We start from the raw sequence: 21,346 nt of genomic DNA, 5'->3' as shown, positions 1-21,346 counted from the left end.
CCAAGGGGTCCTTATCGCAGCATTCATATATTGAGCATCTTAGTTTACCAATGTCTCTCATACTACATATCTATTTTTTGGGTTCATAATATCTTATTGTACTTGAAAGAGATGCTTAATACATTATGCACAACCTAAACATAGGAAATATGTTTAAAAGAGCATTCTATATGAGATTGAACTCAAGCCATTTTCCAATGATTTGTTCTATAAAATGTTTTACATATGTGGAAATGTAAAACCATTCTTTATATTTTAAAACCTCTATGAGAATGTGTTTTCTTTGGCTCTAATAAGGTTGGTAGAATCTTTGACATTGTATATTGGTTCATTAAGGTTTGACAGTTATAATGCATGCATTAAGTTAAAAAAATATATATTTGGGGTGTGTGGGGGGGGGGGGGGGGTTTAAGGGGATTAATGCATGCATTAAGTAAAATTATGCTAAGATCCTACCTTCTCTGTTTTGGTTCCACTCACCTACATAATGCAATTTATCATAATTCTATTTCTCAAATGAGATTGAACCTTATGGTATGATTGAGGAGATTGCTGTCAAAGGAAATAAGATTGACCCAATCTTGGTCGTTTGACTAAATCCTTGATTTCTCTGTTAATTAGGATCATTCCTTGATTAGGAAGATTTTCAGTTTTGATTATTGAGTCCAAATGAGAAACTCAATTCTCAGTCAATTATGAAGTCATTATGGGATTGTATGATTGGACTGATTAGATAGAGAAGAAACATCTACATTAAATGTTCCTTCCTGAAAATCTTCCAAAGCTTGCATAAGTTTATCTGATGAATCTATTAAATGTTCCCCTTCATGCCAACCTGAGAAGAAAAAAATGTTGGGGAACCCAAAACCTCAAACAATGGTAGGGAAATGCTTTGCAGTATCTACATTTTCTTCTTCTTCCACTTCTAAGCGATCTGATATAGTCCAGTACTAGTTAAACTTCTGCTGATCAACAAGGATGGACCATGAATAATATTTCTACTTTCATGGCTAAACTCTACCTACAATACCGTTTACATCTGCAGTTAGGGCACCTGAACTTGTGAACACTGATCTATCAGTGTAAATTGCTACTCACTTTCCTGGTTCTTTAAGAGACACTGAATAGCGAGCTCTTGGAGTGGAAGAGAGAGATGAATCACTAGAATTGTAGATCTCCTCTGGTGACTTGAAGGTCAATTCTGAGAGGGATGGAGCAGAGGGGCATAATTGTGAGGGTGTGGGACATGCTGCATAGGAGCAATCCTCACTCTCTTTTCTCTCACAAGAAATCTCAGGTAATCGGAGTGGAGCCACTCTGGTCTGATCAGAGGCAATGCAGTAGGTTGTATTAAGGGTAGAATCTGAACTTGAGAAGGGGACTTGGTTCATGTCAGATATCTTGCTATTAAGCACTTGAAACCATTGATCCAGTGGTTGTGGGCTATAGGACACCTTCCTATTTCGATATTTCCAAATTTCTCGACAAATCAAGGCTTTGGATGCAAAGGTCATTTGGCCATCTTGGTGGGCAAAATTAGGAGAACTGGACCATTGAAGAATCCACTCATGAACAGGTAACTCAGGTTCATCTGGGATTATAATGGAAAGGGAGGAGCCAAACCATAACCTTTTACTCACTTGGCAATAAAATAGAGCATGTGCCACAGACTCTGCCTCCAGTCCACACAGAGGACACAAGTCATCATCTACCATGTTGAGCCGAAGAAGATTTTCCTTCACTGCTAATCTATTTTCACAAGCTCGCCACAGAAAATTCTTTACCCTTGGAGGGAGCATTGCGGTTGAAATAACCTCCCATACCTTTTGAGGAGGCAAACCATATTCTGACTTACTGAATGCCCACGATTTGAGCCCACAGTTAAGAGTATCCTCCTCTCCTTCAGAGCTTTCATAGGTTTGAAGGATAGCCTGCACATTGACATTGTGTAGTAAGTAGGACTTAATTTCGAAGACAAAAAAAAGTTGTAGAGGAATGACATTACATGTTTGTAACCTTGGTAGTTACAAAAGAAAATGTCAAACTAATCTCAAAATTTTTCCATTAATTGTATCAGTGGATCTCGTTGTAATTACTTACTTGATTGCTAAACTCAATAGTAGATGCTATCTTTTCAGATGGTGGACTAGTCGGACTTGGGTGAGTAGTTCCGGTGGAAGTTGTTGCTTGATCAAAATTTCCAGTTGTTTTCTGGGAGATGACAGAGGGACTCCTAGTAGTGCCCATGATGTCTGCAGAATTTTGGACTGGGAGTCCAAGATCCCTGAATGTAAAACATTCATAATCCCTCTTGATAAACTGTTTTCTAATGATGTCAATTCTCTGCGAAAGGGTAGCATTGTGATCGATATTCCTCCATACATTTCGATACCTCAAGAAAAATTTAATACTAAATGCAAGGAACCCTATAAATGAAATGGTTCCAGTGATGAGGAATAGGCCCCAAAAGCTTCTCAATGTAAGACTGGCTGATGAGGTAGTGGTGCTAGAGTCTGGGCAAGTGGGATCTCCAAACCAATTCCTCTCAATCTTTGTCATTTTGTCTCCCTCTGTTATATTCAGGACTGCCCTTGAAACATCACTTACTAGAAGAGAACCTCTTGGAAAGACCTAAGGAAGTGACAAAATAAAGTATTCAATGTCAAAATTCATACAACATAAGGCCAGTAATATTACATAATAATGTGTGAATGGGGGAAAGATGGGAGAAGGAAAGTTACTCACAAAGCCAAATCCATCAGTCTTGTATGTAGGGCCAACCATGCTGTATTTGGAACAATAATGTGAGAGGAAGAGCTTGAGGTATGGAATCTCATCGAATGCAGCAGCAAATCCTCCATTGGCAGTGCCTTTGGATAAACCATCATCCAATTCTTGTATAGTATTATAAATTTTAAGTTTTGAATCATCGAAGTGCATCTGTTTCAAGAACCCTAACACGAATGAGCCGTCTTGGTAACCAACATTATCGCCATTTTTCAGTAGTTGTTGTAAATCAGTTACAGTTGGTTGTAGCTGTTGATTTGTTAGCATCGATGTCAAGCTCGCTGTATAACTTGACGTAAGGATAAGGACAACAAATAACCATATAATCAATACAAATCTCGCAAGGTTGCTAATCACCTTCTCCTCTGCACCCATTGAAACAGCCATTAATGAAATTTAGCAAATAAATTTTGATGTTTAATTGTATGATCCTTAATTCAGAACTGACAACTCGGCTTTTTTCCTTCCATTGGCAAACTCTTTATACCAAATGTCCGGAATGTAAACCCCGAAGTCGTATAAGAATTAAACTAATATTGCAGAAGGATCATTAGTCTACTTGTGAGCTAGGAGGTTTCAGCATACTAGTAGTATATATGAAAAATCGAATCTTCAATTCACAAGCTTATAGAAACCAAATGGTAATGGCAGGGTATGACTATAGTTACCGATAGACTTTCCCTTCTGAAATTGTTAATAGGAGATGATTTCATTATCCACAGTTCTATTAAAAAGACGAAAAATGACGGACAAGCAGGAGAGAACTTACTGTGTGAAAAAACCATGGTGGAGAAGGAAAACCAAAATATCATTCCTATTTGGTGATGAAGAGGACCCCTAAAATCATCATTTATTCGCTGTTCAAGGGCCCAGATCACAAAGCCTGTGAAGACAAAGAAAGCTGCAGTTGTCAACCAAAGATCCTTGCTCAGAGGCTTCAAGAATACCCATGCATTCTTCCCGTAGTTGTCTTTGATTGGCACCACCATTGACACACCTGACTCGGTGTATGGCATTGTAAAGTCGATGTACAATGATCTGTTTGCAATAATACTTGTATCGCCCACAACAGCATCAAATTTCTGTTCAGAAATCAAAAGTATCATATCCATTGTTAAAACAATAGGTAGCATAAAACACAAATTACACCACCACAGAGTACTACAGTTAAATTACCTGCAGATAAACTTGGTAGACCATATCATTGTAAGTCCCTGCACTTGTATGGTTAGATTTAGCGAATGGAATGTACTCATAAGGAATGTTATATGGTAATGCCTCCATTACTGCATCAAACACATCAATGCAGTACCCAGTGACTGCAGATTTGTTTTTGTTCCATGTCACATTCACAAAATCTTTAAATCCTTTCTTCACTGGAACTCCAATCTTCAACTTTTCTTCATTGGTAGGCAATTTCCAACCCTTAGGTACAGTGGTTGAACCACCCGGCCATATGATAGTACCAAGCTTGTTATCCCTGAAGCTTGAATATGTCTGTGTCTCAGTCGTATTCAAATCTTGGAGAAGTCCATTCATGGGTGTCCAAAATCCTATATTCTTTTCACCACCGCCAACTACATTCACTATTTGGAAGACTGATGATTGCAGTTGCCCATCAACAAGTTTAAATTCCCCACTCAAACCTTCAAACTGGGTATTTAATATCTGCTCTCGAAGTTTCAAACCTATTTGGGAGACTCGAAGAGTATCCATATTGCTAATATTCAGCGAAAGTTTAGTCTGCTGTGAACCAGAAATCACCCCTGAAACTTTCTCCGCTGCCATTGCCAATGTCCAAGCAGTGTCATATCCCCATAGTTGGTAAATATTTAATTTTGCGTTGGCCATATCTGGGTTCTCTTGTAAAATCCTCTTTTCCCATGAAGCTTCAAACCTCTTTAGTCTTTTGGTTCTCTTAACATGGGGCTTTACTCCCAAAACACCTTCCATAGAATGGACAACTGAAGGATCCACAGAACTTAAGGAAATTGTCATATCAAATGTGATGATCCAGACGTAACCTTCACTCATCATTCCTATTTCTTTTGCTTTCACAAATAAGCGAGAGCCAAGAGAGGGAAGCATGTGTACAATAAACACTCTGGTCTGCATTGTCATCAATTTGTATAGTTCTTGAAGAATTTGATCATCCGAGGCATTGGGAGATATAACACTTCGATAGGGGATTCGAGTATTGATTGCTTCAAAAGCATCAACCAGATATGGTATAATTCCATTACCGTACTCACTGTTTTCATAAACAGGCACAGCTTCCCTCCAACCAAATGCTTGAACAATTGCAGCAATGGCATTCATCTGAGCAGAGTCATTGTATGCAGTTCGGATGAAGAATGGAGTAAGAAGTGATGAAAGGGAAGGACTTGTTGCAGTAAATGAAACAATAGGAACTTGAGATTTGTCTCCAAGATCTGCCATAAATTTGGCCTCTCCTGAATCGTTTGGTCCTATGATGGCTTGAACTTGTACATTTTCTATAAGGTCTAAGCCTGCAATCACAGAATAAAACTTTGTGAATCTTTTTTCCTTCTTATATTACCATCTATGAATTCTGCTTCCTAATTTTGAGATTCGATCAAAATTTCTTCTTATCAACTCAACAAAAGAAATAAGTAAATAAATAAATAAATAAATAAATAAAAAGAAAAAAAAGGACACAATATACTTGAAATCCAATCTAAAGAATAGATAACCATTGCTCCTAAAAAAATTTTGAATTAATTAAAAGTAAAAAAACCCTAATTTATTTAGCAAGATCTAACTTCCTCAAAGCATTATAGGGAGCATTAGTGTCTAGCAGCAAATTGTTGAAAAGGATATGGAACATGCTGAAGATCATATTTTAGGAACAGGTGGTGTCTTATCTCTACTTCATTTAATAAGCATGGGAAGAAAATCCCTTAATTTTTGTTCAGATGAACTTTAAGAAGATACATGTAACATATGTATAGATATAGGGATTCAATGGTTGATACATTGATGGGACTGTCTAGGGATGTAAACGGATCAAATTCGGCTCGAATGTGGTACTATCCATATTCAAATTCGATTATTAAGCACGTAGTCAAAATTCGAATCCGATATCCATTGGATGTGAAAATTTATAACCAAATTCTAATTTGTTTAGTTAATCAGATTTTTTCAATAATATCCTGTCTGAATTCAAACTAATCAGATAGATAAAAATGTTCGAATGTAGTTAGAATATCCTATTTAGTACTAAAATCCGAATAGAAAATCTTCTATCCATCAATGTTACTTGGTGAAAGATGCTTGCATCATCGAAGCACACCTTCTCATCTTTGGAGCCACTGATCAGGAAGTAGCTCCGACATTAGAAGGAAAGTGAAAGCTTTTGACGGTCTCCTCTTTATCTATCTATTGTTTATGTTATCCAACTGTGAACAATATTATATAGTCGTATTGAGGAAGAATTTGAGATTGACTAAGTTACTTAAAAATCTACATACATTTTTTGTGCTCATATAATTTAAATTTTACTTCTTTCTCTATTAGATTGCAAGGAGATTCGAAGTTCAAATTCTTTTGAAAGTACAGATTGATAGAATACTTGAAAAAACAGGTTTACTAGGAGGAGATGAAGAGACTAGAAGTAGAATTTAGAAAGAGCTGAAGAGTCATACACTCATAAAACCTAAAGTCTAAAGAGATTTCATGTTTTTGACTCTTGATCTCATTCTTGAGTGTTGGGCCTAGTTATGTTATGGTGTATTGGCAGTTTAATGTAACTAATTACTATTTATGAATATTAATGAAGGGATAATGATGTACTCCTTAGAATTAAACTTTAATTGGATTTATAATATTTGTCAAATATATAATTGATTGGATTATATCCGACTTAAAATTGGCAATATCCAAATTTGAAACCAATTATTAATGGGAGATCATGCAAATTCGAAATCGAATCCCAAAAAATCGAATTTGGATGCTCTTAAATGGATATGAATACAAACTAAATTTGGATTTTTGACTATCTGTTTACATTCCTAAGACTGTCTAAATGAAACCTTTTTATTGTAAGTTTTAGGTGGAACTATGAAGTCAAAACAACCATCAAGTCCAAGAAAGAGCATTTTCAATTGAAATGTGAAAAGTTGAAACCATAGGTGGTTGTGTGGTATATTGGTTGACCAATCTATTTAACATGATTATAAACACAAAATGATGTCCCCTAAATGTGACAAAGCTAATGATTCACAGTATGATACTTAAAAAGAAGATTTTTGAGGCTTGTTTGAGAAGACGGAGTCGTAACTTGGTTAATCAATTTGATTTTATATTAGGTAGATCCATGACAGAAGCTATTTACTCATTTAGAAACTTATGAAAAGATACAGAAAGAGCCAGAAGGTTCTATACTAACCTATAAAAGAAAACCTATGACTGAATTGCTAGTGACTTAATCTAATTTGTTGTTGAATATACCTAGAAGGATAAAAAATAAAAAAAAATAAAAAATAAAAAAAAAAACAACTTCTGATATAAAACCTAGTTATGTATTCATATGATTCTACCTACTATTATTCTTCTATAGGAACCATAAAAATATAATATTTTTGTCAAGTATATTAGCTGGCATAAATAATCAAATAAGAGAAGTCAAAGTGTGACTCAAACCAATAAAAAAAATTACTTTTTATATAGTGAATGAAAAAAGGAATCTGAGACCAAAATATAAAAATTTTGTTAACTAATTGAAGTCTTTTTAAGAAATAAATATAGATTTAATTTCAAGGGTTAGCTCAGTAGGCCAAAGACCAATGCTTCATACTTTGTATGTAAAAATTATGCTGTAAGATACAATCCAGTGTGTGTAAACTGGCCCGGATGAACCCTAGATGTAAAGGAGTTGCACATTCTAGTCTTAGTCTAGGTCTTTGTCAAGCTGGACTTTCCCCAGATGAGAAAATCATAAAAGAACTTGTTCATACCCATTTTAATTTTATGAGTTTTGAAAATGGAAAATAGAGAGGGGAAAAAAAAGTCTGAACTGTTGAATATAATAAAGCCTGCTATTGCCTTGTATTAGGCGATGCTCAAGGAATAGAATTGCTTTCCTCAACTCTATCAGGGAAAGAATGATCATGAAACAGGTTTTGCATTAGAAATGAAAACTGAAAAGTTAAAATTGATTAACTAGTGATGAGGAGGGAAAGGAATATAATTAATGATGAGAAATACCCATGAAAGCAGCAGTAACACTATCTTGCTTTGAGTCTCTGGCATGGAAAATGACTCTTGTTCTGTAAAAACTGTTCAATGCATAGAATTCCTCCAGAGCCATTGACATCGAGATATTAGATTTCTTTGCATCGTCGTCTGTAATGAAGTCAAGAACCACTCCAACATCAAATGGCAAATTTGTATTGTTTTGAGCAGAAACCAGTTCACCAAGAAGAAAATAACTGAGATGCAATATTGAGAATAAAAGAAAGGAAAGGAATTGGAATGAGTTCTTCATCTTCATAAACCACTGAGAACGATCAACGTTTGGAGAACAAGGTGATCTCCAAAGACCCCAGAATTCCAGAAGACTAGTTATAAGGGTAGAGGAATATGAATATGAACAAGTGGAGATTTTATTTGAATAGAAGAGATTTGAAGCTGTAAATAAAGTAATATCTATAAATTAAGGGTTGAAAGTTTCTACTCTTCATCCACACGCTAAGTCAAAACGTGGAGAGATACTAAAACAAAGTCTATTAAACTCATTGACTGATTGGTTTTTAATTAAAAACTCCCACATCTAAACACATTGACTGATTGGCTTTTAATTAAAAACTCCCACATCATATCCCGGTGTAAACGTTCTAAGTACATGAGGGATCTAAAATTACTTTGAAATGTGATTTGCAGAATCTCTCTCTCTCAGAAAATAGTGCACGTCAGAGCATCTTTGTTACGAAGCTCTTAACATTGAAGGGTCCTATGGTACTGTATCAAGGAAAGTTCTTCCTTGGCTCTTGGGTTAGTGGTGTCCCTTCATTAAGAAGGGACAGCTGTTGACAGTTTTTCCTGTCAGCAGCACCTCAAGTTTGACAAATGAGGCATAATACACAACACAGCAATCAACAATGCATAATAGACAATAACATTAGTGAAACAAGCATTATTGGAATTTCATTAATTTGATTGAGTTTTTATACATAAGTTGGAGCGTACTAAACTCACGCTGTACAATAACCATTAAATAAACAAAAATGAAGATAAAGTCAAACTACCTAAGGTGTGGAATCAAAAGGCCAAAAAGAGAAAGAAATTGAATCTTGTCCTGCGGTGGTGCTGGCCTCAATTGACGAAGAATGCTGACACACTCTGCTAGTTGCTCGCTCATCACTGTCTATCGAAGCTCAATATGCTCGACACGAGTTAGTAGCTCACCCAGAAGTGCATCCCCTGCTCATGCTGGTGCAAGAGAGGCTGGTGTGTAGTAAGTCTGTGTAGTCTCCTCCAATACACCCTGAGCCCCAAATGGACGACCTACCTCAAATTGGGATGGTGGCAGTACATATCCCTGGTCCTCCTCATCCATGTCATTGGCTCCATCCTCCTCAGCGTCATCACCTCCAGATGCCTCCACAATCCCTGCAAAACTCTGGTGAATGAGCTCCTCCCAAAAGATACATTTGAGTGACTAATTGGTGTCTGATCGTACTACTGAAGCCAACAAGAATTGTTTCCTCTCCTGTGAAGTCGAAAACAAAGTTCTTGAAGACTCGAGTTAGTAGATGTTTGTAGGTGAGGTTAGCCCCTCCTCGGTTCTCCATTTTATAAATCATAGCATTTTGAAAGACGATGCTAAATCCATGCGATACCCAATGTATATGGCGAATGTCACTAGGATCTGCATCAGTGAAATCTCACTTTGGTTCCTCATCTTAGGCATGAGGTTCTTGGTGACAATCCTTCAGATGAGCTTGACCGAAGGAAGCATGTTTACCATTGAGCCAACCCCCATGCACATCATCACATCAAGTTGAGAAAATGAGCTCTCTTTGCTCCTAGTGGATGACATCATCTGGCTCACTCCCTAGGGTAAACCATCTCCTCTCAGTGTGGACATAAGGAACTCCAAGTATGTGTGTTGAAGTGCGAGTGGAGAAGTGGATATCAGTGCTCTTCACTTTTGTAATCACCCCCATAATCCTAACTTGAAACCCGAATTGCAAGTTCGAGTACCTGAGCCTTTGGCCGAAAGAAGCTGTGGGCCATCGGAATTGAAGCCCATGTTTTGGCCCCATAGCCCATGGATTTAAATGAAGGTGCTAAAGAATTTGCCTTTGTGGGAATTGGAAGAAGATCTAGTTGAAACCCTGATGGTCTGGGCAGGTGGATACCTAGTGCAAAGGAGTCACAGTTGGAAGATGTCAAAGAGTTAGGCATGTCACATCCCCCCAGCCAGTACCCTATTTGGAATACTAGGAGGTGTGATCCATAGCCCCAAAGATCAAGTTCAGGGCAATAATATACCCACATAGCACAATAATATAATCAAGAGCGAAGAAACAATCACTATTTAACCATTAGTAAGAAAATAATCAAGAATTAATCTCAGAAATATTACAAAGAATTATCAGAGTGCAAAATAAAACAAAATCAGAGTATAGAGGTAATATGGAGGAAATATGATCGAACCAGGTTCATACTCGGTTTGACCCTCGACCCCGGTCGAGACGGAGGGAATCGACTCGCTTCCGAGCGAGCCGGGTCCAGTAGATAGCTTGCTGAGGAAGGAAACCAAATTAGCTACAAGCACGCCCTAATTCGACTAATGGATTAGGTTAATTACCCTAATGATGGCAGACTCAACTTGGCGGCTGTCACTTATCGCAATTGAAGGGATAATCATCGGATAACCGTGAGGTTATCTTAGGAGTCCTCTACTAGTTCAAACTAGTAGAAGTCTATCGCTCAACGAATCTAACCGTTAGAATCCAACGACTATCCGAAGAAGGCTCAAATGCATCCAACGAAGAAGATTCGAAGGTACACTCTATATAAACCTTACTTACCTACGAGGTAAGGAGGACCCAGATCCATATACACACTTGTAGACATAAACTCTCATATGCTTACGATCTAGATCGCATTCCCAGTTTTTCATTCCTTAGCTCTGTGCGTCTAGCAGAGCCGTTTGTGATTAAGCTCATCAACTGACTTAGCCTTCAGAGGTGGACTCTCGACCCCAGCGGTCGGGCCACATATGACGCTTTCGTTTTGCAGGTCATTACAAGGAGATCTAAGGGCTGAGCAGATTTTGGACGCATCATTTGGCGCCGTCTGTGGGAAAGACTTATAAAGCTACGGTGACTAGATCGGCAGCAGCCGTTGCACAACGTGAGACTGGTGTGCAAATTCCTGGAGAAAATAATCCAGATATTCCCCAGGGAAGTTTACCACCTCTTGAAGTAGATGGTGGTTAAGGAGGGCATAATCCTCCGGAGACATTCCAAGACCAATTGAATCAGGTAAAGATTCAACTTTTGGAGGTGAGTCAAGCACTCTGCGTGCTAACCAGACGAGTGGTATTACCACAAGAACCTAATCATCGCGATTCAGGGAGGCGTGTATTACCACAGGATCAAAGATTGACTGAAGATCGGAATATCGGCCAGAACTTTTTTCCGATAGTGCCCTTTAGGTTTTGCTGCCTTTATAGTTACCTTCATATGCTCAAGGGCTGCATATAGGTGGGGGCATAGTGGGTCCCCTCAAGGAAGAGTTCACCATACGCAAGACCTTTAATAATAGGCTCTAAGGTTTGCAACACTATAATAACATTTCTCCAAAACTCCTCGGATGATATTGTGTTCTTTGCCTAGCGCCCGTTGGTCATGTTGAATTATCACAAACTCATTTAGCCAATAGCCAATAGAATAATCATAGACTCATAGTATAATAATTTGTAAGATGAAATAGTATATATATATATATATATATCTTACTTGGATCCAACCCAATCAAAGCACTCTTGGGATGCAAACATGGATCTGAGGCCCAACTTCTTCTCTTGCATACTGCTCAAGGTGATGAAATTCGTCGAGAATCTTGTCCGACTGACTCACACCAACTCACCTCCACATGATCTCCTCATCATGGCCAAAGCAGTGTTATGATTGTAGATGAAGTTGGTTACCTATCTAGCCCTTTCAACTATGTTATGGACAATGCTAATTTTTCCAATGTCCTTCAGCATTAGGTCGATAAGATGAGTTGCACAAGGTGTCCAAAAAAGATGATAGTCTAGTGAAATCATCAACACTTCACCGACCTTCTTGAAGTTGGAGCCATTGTCAGTGACAATTTGCACCACATTCTTCCTCCCAACCTCATCTATCACATCCTCTAGGAGACCCATGATATATCTATGGTCTTTCGTATGACCAGTAGCATCCACTAATTTCAAGAAAATGGTTCTCTCGTCACAGTATACCATTAAGTTGATGATGGACTTTCTCATTAGGCTGGTCCATCCATCAGACATGATGGTGCATCCATATGTATCCCAGGAGGGTTTCATACTGTCTATATACTACTGTAGCTCTTCCTTCTCCTCTTGAAGGAGGGTGGTCATCAATTCTGTAGGGGTAGGACCCTCATATCCAAAGCCTGCATCTGCAATAGTATCAATCATGTGCCCGTAGTATGGACCCTTCACCGTGTTTGCTGGAATGGAATTGTAATACATCCACTTTGATATTGCCTTTTTAACCTTCTTGGCCATACCATTCCATGCCCGAAAACTCTTGGGCTGCTTGATCCCCTTCTTCTCAAAAATATCAGGATCTTGCTCCATGATCAGATACCCACAGCATGGATAATCAGATGGTGCTGGACCTAATGTACAAGGGGCCCTCAAACTCTGTGATCTACCAAACATGCCAAATACACCACCCTCCCCAAAGATTTAAATAGTCTAGCCCCTGTAGCCCTAGAGGGACCAGCTCTTGAAGCTCTAGCTCTAGCCATATCCTGCTCCTAATGGTGCAATTGCCTGCTCTCTGCCATGGCCCACCGCATGTGTTGTAACTAATATATCCATTACCGATTTATACCGGTCAAACCAACCTCAACCGGGTTCGATTGAGAGATAAAGGCAAGATGATCAAAGACGTCCAAAAAGGAGCGATGATCTGATGGTCATAATTGAAAGAGAATTATAAGCGGGAAATCCAGTATAAAAGCAAGGGAAGATCCGTAGGAAGGTAAGTCTCTGGAATCAACCAAAACTCTAAGCTCACTCTAATTGAACTCCATTACTAGCATTTTAGAAGCTCCATAGAGCTCTGTAAACACCATCGACACCATACTGACTAGACCGTCGGAGACGAGACGCCGATCAAGACGATCGGCTCCGTTTCTTACTGTAATCTAGTTTCTTTCAGGAGTGAGAGGTTGATTGATTGAAGAGCAAACCAGATCGAATCAGATCTGAGGAGTTCGATGCGAGAAACTACGGTTCAAGGCGATCGGCAGAAATAGCACCAACATTTGGCGCCGTCTGTGGGAATCAAGTCAGAACAGAAGCTATGGCTCAATCACCTGAGCGAGAGGAGGAATTACCGATAGAAATGGCGGAAACAAGCCAGAGGGAGCCAAGGAGAGTAAATCCAAAAAGAAGAACGAGAGAAGTGGTTCCAATGCCGCAAATTCCAGTGATGCAAACTCAACAGAGGCAGAGAATGCTGGAGGATCATTCTCCACCTCACCCAACTGATCAGTTTGAAAGGCAAGAGAAACAATTAGCAGATACATTGGCGACATCTCGTCCAGAGTTAGATCCAAATCTGATCGTTGAGCGGTTTGAGAGCATGCAGCATCAAATACTGGAGACACAAAATCTGATGAGGACTTTCATCAAGCAGATCGGAGTACATCCTGAGGAAAGAGTTCCAGTCTTGTCAGCTGGAAGATCTCGAACTCTTTCCCGAGCAAAAGCGACCTCTGTCCCAAACTCTCAGATTCAAAAGTCAGGAGGAAGCCGAAGGAGATCATTTCTAAAGGAAGGATCAGGAGAAAGTGCGGATCCAAACTATATTCCACTAGAGACTGAAGATCGAGAATCGTCCAGAGATGATCAATTGAGTCATATCTGGAGCAAAAAGAGTAGGAGCGTTGGGAATTGGAGAGATAAGAGAGAAACAGGAAAATCAGGAGATTGCAGATCCGAAGTTTATGGATCGGAAATCAGTAAAAGATTTTGCGTCCTCGATGATCAGATCCAACGACTGGTGAACAAAGATGGCGGAGAAAAAGCTGAGGAAATAATGAACCAGAATCCATTTGCTAAAGATATTATGTCAGCACCACTGCCGCGCAATTTTAAACTTTAGACATTCACGATGTACGATGGAAGTACAGATCCAATGGAACATCTGGCTCAGTTCAACTCTGTTATGATGCTAGCAGGTAACTCAGATATTTTAAAGTGTCGCTCATTTCCATCTTCCTTGAAAGGATCTGCAACAACCTGGTTCTTCAGCTTATTACCATATTCCATTAAGGATTTTAAGGATTTGACGAAAGTATTCTTGTCAAGATTCCAAAGTAGCATGAAAAGCAAAAAAAGTTGATAACTTAGCGCAATCCGTCAAAAATCGGGAGAATCGGTTCGAAATTATATGAAGAGATTCAATCAGGAGTCAATTCAAATTAAAAATTTGAATGAGGCGGTGGCATATGACGCTATGTTCAGAGGCCTAACAGATGAGCATATTTTGGAATTCCTGATCATGAACAAGCCAGTGAACATAGCAGAATTGACGACTCGCTGTAATCAGTATGCAAATATGAAAGACATTCTCCAAGCAAGAAAAGAAACTGATAGCAGTGGAGTTAAAAGGAAAGATGATGGAGTTGTGAAATCTGATCAGAGAGATCAGAGAGAACGAAGGAATAGCAGAAGCTTTTCAAGAAATATTCCTGATCGTCAATACAGAAGGGACATTCCCAAACCATTCCAAGAAAACTATACTCCTCTCAACGCAAGAAGATCGGAAATTCTGATGCAAATTCAGCATCAGGGATTTATGAAATGGCCACTACCTATGATAGCAAAGGCGGATGAGAGGAATCCGAATAGGTTCTGTAGATATCACAAAGATCATGGTCATGATACTGATGACTGCAGAATTCTGAAAAATGAAATTGAACGACTGATCAACCAAGGAAGATTGGACCAATATGTTCAAAAGAGAAATGGGGGAAACAGAAGAAATGCCGCTGATCAGCCGAGAAGGTGGAACAATCGAACACCAGCTAGAGAAGAACAAGCCAAGGGAGATTTTCAGTACAACTCTCCAGAGGAAAATACTAAACAGCAGGAAAATTGGCAGATTCAACAGAAACAGTCCCCCGTCATGACCATCCTGGGAAGTTTGGACTTAAATTCAATTTCAAAATCTAAGGCTCATGCCAAGTATGTGAATACTGTCGAATCTCATGTTATTCCTAGAAGAATCAAAATGATGAAGGAAATAGTCTTCACGGAGGAAGAAATGGAAGGAATTCAAGAACCACACAATGACGCCATTGTGGTGGTCATCGAGGTGGCAAACAGAGATATTCATAGAGTTCTGATAGACACAGGATCATCTGTAGACATCATGTCTTACGAAGCTTTTCAACAATTGAAGTTGGATACGGTCAAGATAAAACCTTGCAGCACAAGACTATTTGGATTTTCTCGGAGAGTCTACTTCGGTAGAGGGACCGTGGAGCTAACGATAACACTTGGAACACATCCACAAACAGTAACTACAGTTACTAAATTTTTGTTAATAAAAAGTCTATTAGCATACAATATAATTCTCGGGAGACCAACGTTGAATACTATTGGTGCAATAATTTCGACAAGACATTTGAAGGTCAAATTCCCAACAGAAGGAGGCATTGGAGAATGCAAATCAGATCAGAAAACTTCAAGGCAAAGCTATACAACTTTTTTGAAGGATTCGAAAGCACAAGGTAAGGCACTTGCCTTTACTGTTGAAGTTACGGATAACAGGGATGAGGAAAAAATTCAAAGAGGTGAACCAGTAGAAAAGTTGGAAAAAATTTGTTTTGGTTTGGAGAATCCAGAAAAAGGGACCATGATAGGAGCTGATCAGAATAGTCAGGACAATGAGCAATTGAAAGAATTTCTTCAGCAAAACGCAGATGTCTTTGCCTGGTCAGCACAAGACATGCCAGATTTAAGTAGAGAGGTGGCGGAGCATTGTTTATGGATAGATAAATCTATCAAAACAGTGAAACAGAGACGAAGGAATTTCTCATCAGAAAAGCATGATGCAATTAAGGTTGAAGTGGACAAACTTAGGAGATCTGAGTTCATTGAGCAAATCGAGTGTCCAAGGTGGCTAGCAAATGTGGTAATGGTGAAAAAGCATAATGGAAAATGGCGAATGTGTGTAGATTACACTGATTTGAACAAGGCATGTCCTAAGGATTGCTATCCTTTGCCGCGAATTGATCAGCTAATCGATGCCACATCAGGTCAGCAAATGTTGAGTTTTATGGATGCTTATTCAGGTTATAATCAAATTCTTATGAAGAAGGAGGATCAACCTCACACGGCATTCATGACCAATCGGGAAAGCTATTGTTATAAAGTTATGCCTTTTGGGTTAAAAAATGCTGGTGCAACATACCAAAGGGCAATGAACAAGCTGTTCGCTGATCAGATTGGAAGAAATATGGAGGTTTATGTAGATGATCTTCTTGTAAAAAGTCAATTTAAATCTGATCATCTCGTCGATTTAAGAGAGTGTTTTGATGTATTAAGGAGAAATGGAATGAGACTCAATCTCGAGAAGTGTGCATTTGGAGTTTCATCCGGTAAATTCCTAGGTTTCATGGTCACACGAGAGGGGCATTGAAGCAAATCCAGAAAAAATCGGGGCTATCTTAAATATGACGGCTCCCAGCAGTATGAAAGAAATTCAAAGCTTAACAGGAAGAGTTGCAGCATTAAGTAGATTTATATCCAGATCAGGAGATAAGTGTGCACCATTCTTCAAGGCTTTGAAGAATCTAAATGCACTCAACGAATTCAAATGGTCGAGGACTGTCAGAATTCATTTGAAGAGATGAAGAGGAGGTTGACCAGTCCACCAGTTTTATCTCGACCAAAGCCCGGAGAAAGCTTGCAGATATATCTATCTTCTTCAAAAGCGGCGGTAAGCGCGGTGTTAATCAGGGAGGAAGGTACTGTTCAAAATCCTATCTACTGTGTAAGCCATACATTGTTAGATGCAGAATCTAGATATCTGGAATTTGAGAAACAGGCTTTCGCCTTAATAATAGCAGCCAGGAAGCTCCGACCCTATTTTCAGGCTCATCCAATTATTGTTCTTACTAACTAGCCTTTAAAGAAAATTCTGCATAAACCTCGATCGGCGAGGAGAATGGTATCATGGGCGATAGAGTTAACGGAACATGATATAGATTATAAACCTAGAAGCTGCGATAAAGGCACAAGTTTTGGCTGATTTTATTGCTGAAAGTATTTCATCACCAGAGGAGGAAAAAGATTCTAGTAAGGTGTCTTCTGTGTGGACCTTACATGTAGATGGGTCAAGTCATTCGTAGGGATCAGGAACGGGAGTGATTTTACAAAGTCCGTTCAGATTTGTAATTCAAAATGCACTTCGGTTTTATTTTCATGCTTCAAACAATGAAGCAGAATATGAAGCTCTTATTGCAGGGTTACGACTAGCCAGATCTCTCTGTGTTCAAAGCATCGAAGTAAAAAGTGATTCAGAGCTGGTGGTCAGTCAAGTCACGGGAGCGTATGGTGCGAAAGATGATCAAATGGTCAACTATCTTAAAAAAGTATCACAATGTAAGGAGTGGTTCGCACAATTCTCAGTCACAAGGATATCTCGAAATCAAAATAATGAAGCAGATTCTCTGGCAAAATTGGCATCCGCAAAGTCTATTTCTATTCCACAAACTGTATATTATGAGGAGCTAGATATTCCGGCATATTCGAGCCAGAGATAATGGAAATTGACGCAGAGATATCTTGGATGGATCCTATTATATAGTATCTGAAGGATGGTATTCTTCCTGAAGATAGGGAAAAGGCCAGAACTGTGAAAAGAAGGGCTACCAGGTTTATTCTAAAAAATGAGTTATTATATAAAAGAACAGTTTCTGGGCCACTTTTGAAATGTTTGGGACCCTCTGATGCTCTTTATGCCTTATCCGAAGTTCACGAAGGAATTTGTGGAAATCACTTAGGTGGGAAAGCTTTGGCGTATAAAATTTTAAGACAAGGATTTTATTGGCCGCGAATGCAATCTGAGGCAATTGAGTATGTAAGAAGGTGTCATCAATGCCGATTCATGCACCAATTCGAGCCAGCCAATGAGAGCAGCTAACATCAATTCTTAATCCTCTCCCATTTGCTATGTGGGGTATGGATTTGTTGGGACCTTTTCCTGTTGCAGCTGGAGGGAAAAAGTTTGAAGTGGCTGCAATCGATTATTTTACGAAATGGGTAGAAGCAGAAGCCTTGGCAACAACTACCACGAGTCAAATTGAAAAGTTCTTCAGAAATCATGTCATATTCAGATATGGCCTACCAAAGATTCTACTGACTGATCACGGACCGCAATTTGACAATGAGAGATTCAAGGAATTCTGTGCAGATTATCATATTGAGTGCAAACACTCATCTGTAGCATATCCTCAATGCAATGGCCAAATTGAGGTAACAAACAGAACGCTTTTGCAAGGGATAAAAAAGAGACTGGATGAAGCGCATAGTTTGTGGATTGATGAACTACCTCATGTACTATGGGCGTATAGGACTACGGTCAGGACCCCAACAGGTGAAACACCTTTCAGACTGGCGTATGGGTCAGAAGCATTGGCTCCAGTGGAAGTTATGGTGGGATCAAACAGATATGAAGGATTTGATCCAATAACTAATGAAGAGGGACTGCGGGCAAACCTCAAATTTTTAGATGAAGTCAGAGAAAAGGCCTTATACCGTAATATGGAATATCAGAGGATAACAACAGCGTATTATAATGCTCGAATCAAACATAAATCTTTCAGAGTAGGAGATTTGGTTTTAAGGAAAAAATCAGCATCAGATCCAAGGAACTGTGGAAAGCTTTCTGCAAACTGGGAAGGACCATATGTGATAACAAAAACTGTGAGCAAAAACACATATTGGCTGAAGGACTCTCATGGAAGTTGTTTGAAATGACCGTGGAATGTAGTTCACCTTAAGAAATATTATCAGTAGAAAGAATTTTCTGGTATTCTTGGAGAATGCATTTTATTAAACGTGGTCATCCAAAGTTTCTTCTTCATTATTAATCCAAAAGACATTTATGCGAACCCGGTTTCTTCGATCAAGCCATTTCAACACCGATCCGGGGTCATTCTTTTTGAGGATGATCCCGACTTTCCGAGTCGGACCCAAGTGGTCGACCTTCCGAGGCCTGGTCATGCTTTCCGAAGTTGATCACGGATCATTCCGTCACCGAGGGTGATCCCGACTCTTCGTGAGTTAGGCTCAAGTAGCCAGACCTTCCGAGGCGTGATTATGCTAGCTGATCCGGATCATTCCGTGCACCGAGGGTGATCCCGACTCTTCGTGAGTTAGGCTCAAGTAGCCAGCCTTCCGAGGCCTGGTCATGCTTTCCGAAGCTGATCACGGATCATTCCATACTGAGGGTGATCCCGACTCTTCGTGAGTTAGGCTCAAGTAGCCAGCCTTCCGAGGCCTGGTCATGCTTTTCGAAGCTGATCATGGATCATTCCGTACCGAGGGTGATCCCGACTTTACGTAAGTCAGGCTCAGGTAGCCAGGTCATGCTAAGCTAATCATGGATCATTCCTTTCGCGAGGGTGATCCCGGATTGTTCCTTCCGAGGAATGATCCCTACTTTCCGAAGTCAGGCTCAAGTAGCCAGCCTTCCGAGGCCTGGTCATGCTTTCCGAAGCTGATCACGGATCATTCCTTTCGCAAGGATGATCCCGGATTGTTCCTTCCGAGGAATGATCCCGACTTTCCGAAGTCAGGCTCCAGTAGCCATCTTTCTAAGGCAGCATTCAGATCGAGTACGACGGAATTAATCAGTAAAATAACTCAAGGATCAGGTTACACTGAGGTCTATTAATTGAAGTTCAAAGGTCAGATCAGGTATTAAATCAACATCTCAAGGTATCTGATCAGGTATTAAAGTTCCTTTCAAATACTTTTTCATCAGAGGTATTTCAGCAGTATATATAATATAAAAATAATCACAATAGAAGGAGGGAAGAAAATTTCAATCATATGCAAAAGAGGTAGGCAAGAAAGAAAAAGGTGAGTTCATAAAGCAAAAAGAGTGTTTTCTTCATATGTGTGATTTTGTAGATGGATCAACATCTGTAGCATTACCAGACGGATCAACATCAATAGCATCATTAGCAGCAATATCTTCATCTCCTTGAGCAGGTAAATTATCATCATCATTATCATCTGAACCACTGGCAGAATGATCTGGGCCAGAGCTGGAGGAGTCACTCATATCATTATCAGAATCATCTTCTGATGAACAATCAGAACTGGGATGCTTCAAATTCCTAAGATCAAAAAAGGTTCTAGAAGGGAGAAATTCTGGGGATAACAACTTGAAATCTAAACCAGGATGAGTCTTAATGATCTCTGAAAAAATTTGGTCAGAGCAGTCCTTTACCATATTTTTGCAAAACCCTAGGAAAGTTGGATTATCTCCAACTTCCTTCATAGAGGAGGTAACCGAATTTAAAACTATCTGGTTTTCACTTTGTATTCTTCTCTTTTCAATTTCAAACTGTTTCCTCTCTGCCTCTAAGTCTTCATGCAGTAAAGTTTTGAATTTTAAAGTTTCATCCAGTAGAGCATGAAGGTTTTCTTTCTCTTTAGAAACCAAATTAAAGGAAGCATCGAGATTATCCTTTTCTGCTGTTATCTCATCGAGTCTTAACTCCAAACCATTACTCTTATCCTCCAAAGCAGACTTCTCCAGCAGAATTGAACTGAAAGCTTTCACATGATATTCTTGTGCCAACTCTAAAGTTGTATTTAGCTTCTCAATCTCATCAAACTTCTCCTGGAGTTCATTCTTTTCCTTCTCAATACTTTGTGACCAGACCAATGCTCTGGTTAGCTTTCCTTTAAAATCTTCTTTTTCATCTGTGGCAATTTTGGCCCTGTCAAGGGCATCATCCTTTAACATTTTAAGTTGAAAAAGCTCATTCCTATGATTCAAAATGGCTTCTCTCAACATAGAAACTTTTCTTGCAATTCAGCACAATGGTCAGAGCAAATTTCATAATCATTATGCAAACTATCAAGATCATTCATCAAATCTATTTCTCTGAACTCAAATTCTTGTTAATTTTTTCTCTGAAGATCCCAATTTTCTTCGAAGATCCTGTACCTCATTAACCAATTCGAAGTTCTTCTTGATCAATTCATCATTTTCCTGAGACAAAGTTTTTTCTCTCTCCAACACTTCAGAAAATGCAT

At 39.1% G+C, this 21,346-nt stretch overlaps 1 protein-coding gene across 1 annotated transcript; it reads right to left on the bottom strand.

Moving 5' to 3' along the window:
• Positions 1–521: 521 nt before the first annotated feature.
• LOC148999117 (glutamate receptor 2.7-like) lies at positions 522–8,364 on the bottom strand. Its single transcript, XM_089141460.1, has 6 exons — positions 8,014–8,364; positions 3,964–5,297; positions 3,557–3,869; positions 2,746–3,152; positions 2,101–2,631; positions 522–1,931 (listed from the first exon to the last, which is right to left on the bottom strand). Exons 1-6 carry the CDS (start codon positions 8,297–8,299, stop codon positions 1,095–1,097), a joined length of 3,708 nt encoding a protein of 1,235 aa, XP_088997586.1. The 5' UTR covers positions 8,300–8,364; the 3' UTR covers positions 522–1,094.
• Between the last annotated feature and the right edge of the window lie 12,982 nt (positions 8,365–21,346).

Source organism: Hakea prostrata, unplaced genomic scaffold (genome assembly GCF_041222555.1).
Source record: "Hakea prostrata isolate BN-2017 unplaced genomic scaffold, UWA_Hpros_2 contig_39, whole genome shotgun sequence".
Classification (NCBI taxonomy): domain Eukaryota; kingdom Viridiplantae; phylum Streptophyta; class Magnoliopsida; order Proteales; family Proteaceae; genus Hakea; species Hakea prostrata.
This window is presented reverse-complemented; position numbering and strand designations above follow the sequence as displayed.